Raw genomic sequence first — 9,357 nt, forward strand, 5'->3', positions numbered from 1 at the left:
AGAAGGAACGTTAGAGACTTTGTCCACAAACCTTTGTCCAAGTCTGCTGCCTTTTACCTTGAGAGCAGGCCACGCCCCCGCCGTGTGTGCTGCGCTGTGATTGGTGGACGGCTGTGTTTTGCTGGGAGCGGAGCTGCAGGTTCGGCAGTGGGTGATGAGAGAGAGAGGAGAGGAGGCTGGTGGAGGTGCTCTTCTACGCGGAGGAAGAGATGAGAGGATGATGAGAGGATGAAAATATGTCTGAGCTGATGGAGGCCACGGTTAGAGGAGAAGAAGAGGAGGATGAGGATGAGGTAGAGGAGCTGTCACTGCAGGAGATTTTGAGGCTTTATAACCAGCCCATCAACGAGGAGCAGGCCTGGGCTGTGTGCTATCAGTGCTGCCGGACTCTAGCGCAGGGAGGCGGACACTCCTCTCAAGACCCAGCGGGGGAGGTCGGGGGTCCGGATGATGTGAGGATTCAGAAAAACGGCGCGGTCCGGATTTATACCGCAGGTATTCACGGGGAACAACACATATTTGTGTTGGCTTTCTGTGGGAATTCTGTGTTCCACCTTAAATGGTGCATTCGTTGGCATTTTCCGTTCCACCTTAAGTGGTAAAGCTTTTACATTCCAGCATTATTTGTCTGCTTCTTAGGAATTCTCAGTTCCACCTTAAATGTGAAGCAGATACATTCTGGGGCTATTCCCTACATCTATTTGGAATTTTCCGTTCCACCTTAACTGGTGCAGCACTGTGCACCTCCTGCAGTGTTTAAGGGGTCTAGAATGAAATTACTGAAGTCACAATGATCATAACAATAACAAAACAGTGTAACTGCTGGGCCATTTAAGGTGGAACGGATAGTTAGTATAAGGAACTGGTGAATATGAAGCTTCAGCCTCCTTGCTGAATAAAAGCATGCACACCTTTACCTGTAAGTGCTTTAGACAGCTGTGGTGCTAGAAATGATCTGTACACATGCACTGTTTATTTGAGCACTGAACACATTTTTCTCCACTCCAAATTGCCATGAAGAAACACGTGCATGTGTTACAGCCTCAGCCAGTGTTCCTGAAGGAATGGGCTCCTTATATAACACAGTGCTGTAAGGCCTGCAGTCACCAGGGCAGTGTGCTAATGGCTTTAGGCTGGAAAGGCGAAGACAACCCAGGAAACGTGAGAATTAAACGTTTTGTTTACCACTGGGGAGGTGGACTATAGCTTTCACATGTAGACAGGACCCCCACAGAGCAGGTGTGATGTGGTGGTGGATCATTCTCAGCGCTGCAGTGACACTGACGTGGTGGTGGTGTGTTAGTGTGTGTTGTGCTGGTGTAGAGTGGATCAGACACAGCAGTGCTGCTGGAGTTTTTAAACCCTGTGTCCACTCTCTGTCCACTCTGTGAGACACTCCTCCCTCGTTGGTCCACCTTGTAGATGTAGAGTCAGAGACAGTAGCTCATCTGTCGCTGCACAGTGTGTGTCGCTCGTCCTCTAGTCCTTCATCAGTGACACAGGACGCTGTCGGCTGGATGTTTTTGGTCGGTGGACTGTTCTCGGTCCAGACACTGAGGGGTTTAAGAACTCCAGCAGCACTGCTGTGTCTGATCCACTCTACACCAGCACAACACACACTCACACACCACCACCACGTCAGTGTCACTGCAGCGCTGAGAACGATCCACCACCACATCACACCTGCTCTGTGGGGGTCCTGACCGCTGAGGAGGCTCACAGGAGGAAACGGGGCCAACAAAGTATGCAGAGCAACAGGCGGACTACTGTATCTTTCCTGTGTTTGTAGATGTAAAGCAGTGAGGTAGTGGTTAAACACTTTCACATGGCTTTATATGATACAGGAACTCATTAGCCCAGGTGAGGCAAGGGTGTGTGTGTGTGTGTGAGCGTACATTGTTCAGTGTGACTGTGTTGACATTATCGAGGATAATGTTGTTTCTTAACTGACCACACCAAGTGTAATCAGACATGTTTGGGTGTGTCCGGTGTCGCTTGTTTCCTCCTTCCTCAGCTCCACTGTTGTTTCATGGAGAAGGTGGATGCATTTATGTTTATTCCACCTTAAATACACCTCCAGATTTAAAGCAGCCAATCAGGGCTCTGATCATTTAGATACAGCAGCCTTAAAGACCCAGGAGCAGAATTAAATTATCAGTGCGTCCCTCTGTGTCCAGGGCCAGGAGAGAGCTATTGGTTTGTTTATCCACAGAAACAGGTCTAAAGTGTGTGTAAGACTCTGCCTCAACCCCAGGCTGCCTTTAAGCCTGCTGCTGTGTTTGTCTGTGATGGACACAGCCGGCTGCTTTATTTCCAGAAGAACAGCAGCAGTGTGGACAGTTGTGCAACAGCTGGATCAGTTCAGTAATGTGCTTTGTCATCTCTCTCTCTCTCGCCCAGTTTGACTGACCCTCTCTTCTCCTCCTGCAGGTAAAGGCCAGCCATCCTCAGCCGTGCAGGTGAGTTTAGCACTCTCTGAACTCTCTGTGCTTCCAGGGAACTACAGGGAAGAAGGGACAGCAGAGTCAAACACAACAGTGTTGAGGAAACCAAAATGCTGATGTGTCCTTTAATATGGGTCCTTCCTAAATGAAGTGGTATTTTGGCTCTGTCTGCCACCATTTGGGATAAATCTCACGTTTCAGGCTCTAAATTGTACTGATGTTCTCTCTGGTTTGTTTACGTTCAGAAGCTCTGTGTCTTTTAAGTTGTTACAGTGTGTTTGAGGAGGAAAATGACTACTGTTTGTACGCATCTAAATTGTCTGTAAGTGTTTATTCACTGTTTGAATTTCCACAGAAACTCATGTGTAACTCGAGCTGTTTAGTTTTGTAGCACTTTCCCTCTGCGTTTACTTTCATGCAGTTAGCGCTCTCCTGAATTTATAGTCAGTTCCACCTTATAAGCAAAAATAAGTCAGTGTTACCCCCCTATGGAGCAGGAAAAGAGCAACATCCTCATCTCGGTTGGTGCTTTTCAGCGTTTGGAGTCTCTCCGTTGTCTAAAAACCTCCAGATGGCGTTTCTCTGCCGTGAGCAGAGAGAGAGAAAGCCTAGCACAGGACCCAGACATTTTGTTTTTTTTACCTGTTTACAGACACTGGGGCTTCGCAAACTGACTGCAGAGCAGCATATGGAGAGGAGACATAGTTTATTAAAATCATCAGGTCTAAATACTCCTGCGGTTTTAGTTAAACAGACTGCTGTGGGAGTCTTTCCTTCAAAGCAGTGCGTCTAAACTAACGAGCTTCTGCTGCTGTTGTGCTTTAACGTGTTTGATGGCGTCAGGCACAGAAGTGTAGTCAGGTTTATTTTAGGCATGAGAGTGTGATTAGCATAATGTCCCACTTCAGGTCCCTGAAAGAGTGTGAGGCCACTGCTGTTAGCACAATAGATATATTCAGGTATTTAAATGTGTTTTTAAGGTGTATTTCCATTGATTTTTATTTTCCCCTCTAAATATATATATATATTTGAGGACATTCCCTAAAGGCTAGTTGTTAACTGTATTTCGTAATCAGATTTCTAAGCATGTGTTTACTGTTATAAATATTAGCATTTCTGCTAACGTAGATTTTCTATTACAGCAGTCTCCCCGGTCTCCCAGTGGCCGCTAAGGTCACAGCCGGTCAAACTGAGCGGAGGTACTATCCTGTGCCTTCATCTCTAACTCAGATCACCAGCTGCTGACATTTAGAGCCCAATTAGAGACCAGCACTCATATAACTTCCACCACAAAGACAATGCTTTGCATTCCAAGCCCTTTAGCCTTTATCTCTTAGCGATGTCTCAGAGGATCAGTCACAGCTCAGTCTGATCTCTGAGAGACGTGGGGATTTTCAACCAGTGTTAGACCAGTCATAAATAAATAAAGGATACAGTTTCCTGGGTTTGGTTCATTGCCTGAGAAACCACATTACACCGCGGAGGCCGTCCCACCACCACCATGTTTCACATAAATATTAGGTGTACAAATATGTTTTAAAACTTATATATAAATGTAAACATTACAAATAACAATTCTCATTTTATTTAGAAAAAATAACCTGGAAATGAAGTTATTGGTCGCTGCATTTGTTATGAGCTCCAATAGGAAAAAGCGTTCTCTGCGGAGAAGGGGGGCGGTGGCACCATAATGATTCAGCAGATGGAATGTGACTAGGACACACACACACACACACACACACACACATCTTGACACTCTCTTAGTCAGTGTGTGTTCTAAACCCAGCCTTAAATGAGTGAATCTGAGACTCCAGAGACAAATCCTGGTAAAGCTGCTTTACTCTGGTGATGAGTTCTGCTTCCAGACTTCAGATCAGTCGAGTGTGTGCTTGTGGGATAGAGCCAATCATCTCAACTATTTACTGAATAATTCATCACTTACTGAATAATAAACATAATCTGTCATAATAAAATGCAGGTCGATTAAAGGGTTATATTCATGCATTTCTCGTTCAAAATAAAATGGTCATATTCCCCTTCCTCGTCTCCACAGTGGAACACAGTCTAAAGAGCCCTGTTCAGAACGCCCGCTTTCAGCACCTGTTCCTTTAAATGATAATGAGCCGCTCGCTGTTCACCCCGACCCCGAGCGCACAGCAGTGAGGAGCGAGGAGCAGAAGCTCTGGTTTTTAGCCGTTTTCGCTCTGTTCTCTTTCTTCTCCGTATTTACTCAGTGCTCGTTGTCTGTTTTGCTGAGTTTAACCTCGTCTTTGCGCTCTCACATAAACACGGGTCCAGCGCTGTGATTGGACAGACTCAGACGAGGGGGCGGGGCCATTCTGAAGTCTCTGCACTTGACATCAGAATCAGAACATCTCATTTTATCCTGTGTTTTCTGACTTTGGCAGCACACAGAAAAACGACTGGCTGGTCTTGTCTCACAGTGTGTGTGTTGGTGGGCTCCAGAAATACACATAAATGTATATATTTACTTAAGAGATTTCTTTCCTTAATATGACCCCTTTAATTCAACCTGACCCCAAAATCAAGTCAGAAATATATTTTTCCTGTTTAATCCTATGGAACCGAATGTCATTCTAAGAATAAGGTGTTTCTCTGTACTCCTTTGTCCTGCACTGAGGTCCAGTCTGTTCCTCAGCTTGTCTTCAGAGTCGTGTTTATGAGTCAAAAACCTCCATTTCCTGACTGGGATTCTGTCGCCTGATTTTTCCCTGTGGAGAAAGTGACCTACTTCTCTTCATTGCCCAGAACGGCAGTAATTCACTCACTATTAACAGTTAAATGAGATTTTACTGCTTAATTAACACATGGCTACATTATTTACAGAGTTAAGATAGACCACTGAAGCCAGGCATCATTCCTTAGTGCCATGTCTTTACAAAAATTAAGCTGCGTTCCATTCCACAGAGTCCCTTAGCAGTGCCCTTGTATTCCCTACACATTAATCCCTAGATGATGGCTAAGGGAACTTCACTTGGATTAAATCCCTTCATTTGGAATGCCCTGTGGTGCCGTTATGTTAAAGACAGAGCGTCAAATTCACAGCAACTTATTTACAGCCGTGTTTCTCAGCCCTGGTCCTGGGCACATTTTAGTGGTTTCCCTGCTTTAAATATTCCACTCTAGTGCTGTCTGTGTGTGTACAGTGTAGTTTGTGACTGATGTAGTTCACTGTAGAGGGAGTGAGGAGCTGTGTGTGTACAGTGTAGTTTATGACTGATGTAGTTCACTGTAGAGGGAGCGAGGAGCTGTGTGTGTACAGTGTAGTTTATGACTGATGTAGTTCACTGTAGAGGGAGCGAGGAGCTGTGTGTGTACAGTGTAGTTTATGACTGATGTAGTTCACTGTAGAGGGAGTGAGGAGCTGTGTGTGTACAGTGTAGTTTGTGACTGATGTAGTTCACTGTAGAGGGAGAGAGGAGCTGTGTGTGTACAGTGTAGTTTGTGACTGATGTAGTTCACTGTAGAGGGAGCGAGGAGCTGTGTGTGTACAGTGTAGTTTATGACTGATGTAGTTCACTGTAGAGGGAGCGAGGAGCTGTGTGTGTACAGTGTAGTTTGTGACTGATGTAGTTCACTGTAGAGGGAGAGAGGAGCTGTGTGTGTACAGTGTAGTTTATGACTGATGTAGATCACTGTAGAGGGAGAGAGGAGCTGTGTGTGTACAGTGTAGTTTGTGACTGATGTAGTTCACTGTAGAGGGAGAGAGGAGCTGTGTGTGTACAGTGTAGTTTATGACTGATGTAGTTCACTGTAGAGGGAGCGAGGAGCTGTGTGTGTACAGTGTAGTTTATGACTGATGTAGTTCACTGTAGAGGGAGCGAGGAGCTGTGTGTGTACAGTGTAGTTTATGACTGATGTAGTTCACTGTAGAGGGTGTAAGGAGTTGTGTGTGTACAGTGTAGTTTGTGACTGATGTAGTTCACTGTAGAGGGAGTGAGGAGCTGTGTGTGTACAGTGTAGTTTATGACTGATGTAGTTCACTGTAGAGGGAGTGAGGAGCTGTGTGTGTACAGTGTTGTTTGTGACTGATGTAGTTCACTGTTTAGGGAGCGAGGAGCTGTGTGTGTACAGTGTAGTTTGTGACTGACGTAGTTCACTGTAGAGGGAGTGAGGAGTTGTGTGTGTACAGTGTAGTTTGTGACTGATGTAGTTCACTGTAGAGGGAGTGAGGAGCTGTGTGTGTACAGTGTAGTTTGTGACTGATGTAGTTCACTGTAGAGGGAGCGAGGAGCTGTGTGTGTACAGTAGTTTGTGACTGATGTAGTTCACTGTAGAGGGAGAGAGGAGCTGTGTGTGTACAGTGTAGTTTGTGACTGATGTAGTTCACTGTAGAGGGAGAGAGGAGCTGTGTGTGTACAGTGTAGTTTATGACTGATGTAGTTCACTGTAGAGGGAGCGAGGAGCTGTGTGTGTACAGTGTAGTTTGTGACTGATGTAGTTCACTGTAGAGGGAGTGAGGAGCTGTGTGTGTACAGTGTAGTTTGTGACTGATGTAGTTCACTGTAGAGGGAGAGAGGAGCTGTGTGTGTACAGTGTAGTTTGTGACTGATGTAGTTCACTGTAGAGGGAGAGAGGAGCTGTGTGTGTACAGTGTAGTTTATGACTGATGTAGTTCACTGTAGAGGGAGTGAGGAGCTGTGTGTGTACAGTGTAGTTTGTGACTGATGTAGTTCACTGTAGAGGGAGTGAGGAGCTGTGTGTGTACAGTGTAGTTTGTGACTGATGTAGTTCACTGTAGAGGGAGAGAGGAGCTGTGTGTGTACAGTGTAGTTTATGACTGATGTAGTTCACTGTAGAGGGAGTGAGGAGCTGTGTGTGTACAGTGTAGTTTGTGACTGATGTAGTTCACTGTAGAGGGAGAGAGGAGCTGTGTGTGTACAGTGTAGTTTATGACTGATGTAGTTCACTGTAGAGGGAGAGAGGAGCTGTGTGTGTACAGTGTAGTTTATGACTGATGTAGTTCACTGTAGAGGGAGTGAGGAGCTGTGTGTGTACAGTGTAGTTTGTGACTGATGTAGTTCACTGTAGAGGGAGTGAGGAGCTGTGTGTAGGCCAAATCCCCTGAGTAGTCCACTTCACAGGGAGCTCCTGGGTGGATTGGACTGCAGCTCTAATATTTAATCTCCCATGATTACACACCGCAGTGTCCAACAGTGAACACATTCACTTCAACTAAAGCAAAGGAGTTGTTGTTGTTATTAGGAGGTCACTTCATTTTGGAAGGTGATGATTTACTGGACGAAACAAAGGTGCCTTTTTCCAGTTTATAGTTTGCCCGGTGTTGTTTTGGGGTCTTCATAACTTCAAAGGAACAATGGTCTACAGAAACAAAACAGCTTTTATTACTGATGCTAACTCTGTTAGCATGAAATTTTAGGGACTTATCAGACACACACACACACACACACACACACACACTCAGATTTCTCCATACACAGCTCTTCAACTCCTGCCCATGCTTCTCTGCTGCGGTTGTCATAGAGACAGGAGGCAGGTCTGTGTGAAAGCTGAGTGGAGCTGGTGATGCTTAAACACAACAGTAGCGAAGCCTAAAGAGAAACTGGAGCGAGCTTCCCATAGGCCGATACAGGGTGTGACGTTCCCATATGAGGAGATCCAGGTCTGAGCTGGATCTCTTACCTCCTTAAATTTGGAATTCTTACCAAACAAATGAATTGGTAACAGACTAAAATGTCCTCAGATGGAAAATTGAAGTCTGATCTGGGTTGTTTTTTCCATTTATGAACATTTGAATGCTTCAGAGAATAAAAAATAAAAAACAGATTCTTGTCAGTACATAAATAAACAGGATTTTTTCCACGAGTGTGAACATGGCCCTTTTTTTCAATATTGTTGGTAAACACAATACATAAGATTACCAACTTATTTCCTTTTGATTGAGTAAAGAAAGCTCTGCACATGGTTCTTGACCCAACAGAACAATTGAGGACAGAAATGAAGGATTTTGAAAGAAATATAAACACACTGCGCAGATAAGGACAGGGATAAAGTTGTTGTCTTTGTGTCTCACTCCGTTCTCTGACTCAGATTAGAGCTCAAACGATGACGGAAATCAGGATTTGGGTTTTGCTGTCAGTAAATCTCCATGCTGTGTTCAGCAGAGCTGCTGCAGAGAGGACATACATCACACAGGCGAAGGTTTGGGGTTTGGACTCTACTGTCCACTCCTCCTTATCTGCCCCCTGTGGGTTGGAGTCTAAATGGCGCATCCTAGAGAACTGAGATTGAAGTTGTTTGAACTGCAGACGTTCCTTTCATACTCCCCCCAAGCTCTAGCCTCATTAAGTAAGATTATGTTTAACGTTTTATTCATTCAAATATAAAACACAGTGAGAGGATGGAGTTGTAAAAGCAGTATCATGAAATGTATTACATTGTGGGTGGAGTTTGTCATCAAACTTTCACAAAATTGTTCTCTGAAAGAAGCGACAAGTGATCGAGATTACAGCATGCTAATGTTAGCATGACGCTAACTGCTGGAATAGAAGTGTTAGCTAGGTTAGCCTCGCGGCTCCATGGAACTGCTACAGAAACAAACGTCAGACACTGGAACTTGATCAAAACCACTGCTTTAATGCAATATTATGGTTATTTATTATATTACAGACGTGTGTGTGTGTGTGTGTGTGTGTGTGTGTGTGTGTTGAACAGGTGGTTGAATCTCTGGGGATAATGATCTATAAAGCTCTGGACTACGGTCTGAAGGAGAACGAGGAGCGAGAGTTGAGTCCTCCTCTGGAGCAGCTGATCGACCTGATGACAAACTCCTCCAGCCCGGAGGCTGACCCCTGCCCAGACGAGGGCTACGAGGCCAACGAAGAGGAGGAGGAAGAGGAGGAAGGGCGAGGCAGCAGCAGCGCAGTCCGCA

At 45.1% G+C, this 9,357-nt stretch overlaps 1 protein-coding gene across 2 annotated transcripts in view; it reads left to right on the forward strand.

Moving 5' to 3' along the window:
• The first annotated feature begins 141 nt into the window (after positions 1–141).
• The window catches only part of spire1b (spire-type actin nucleation factor 1b), a 25,749-nt gene continuing 16,533 nt past the window's right edge, over positions 142–9,357 (forward strand). For both annotated transcript variants that reach the window (XM_066643020.1, XM_066643029.1), the window contains exons 1-3: positions 142–495; positions 2,431–2,459; positions 9,141–9,357. The exon at positions 9,141–9,357 is cut by the window's right edge and continues 20 nt beyond it. In XM_066643020.1, coding sequence (XP_066499117.1) covers positions 237–495; positions 2,431–2,459; positions 9,141–9,357 — 505 coding nt within the window. In that variant the 5' untranslated portion in view covers positions 142–236. The remainder of the gene's footprint in view (positions 496–2,430; positions 2,460–9,140) is intronic.

The sequence above is a fragment of the Hoplias malabaricus genome, chromosome 1, assembly GCF_029633855.1.
Source record: "Hoplias malabaricus isolate fHopMal1 chromosome 1, fHopMal1.hap1, whole genome shotgun sequence".
NCBI lineage: Eukaryota > Metazoa > Chordata > Actinopteri > Characiformes > Erythrinidae > Hoplias > Hoplias malabaricus.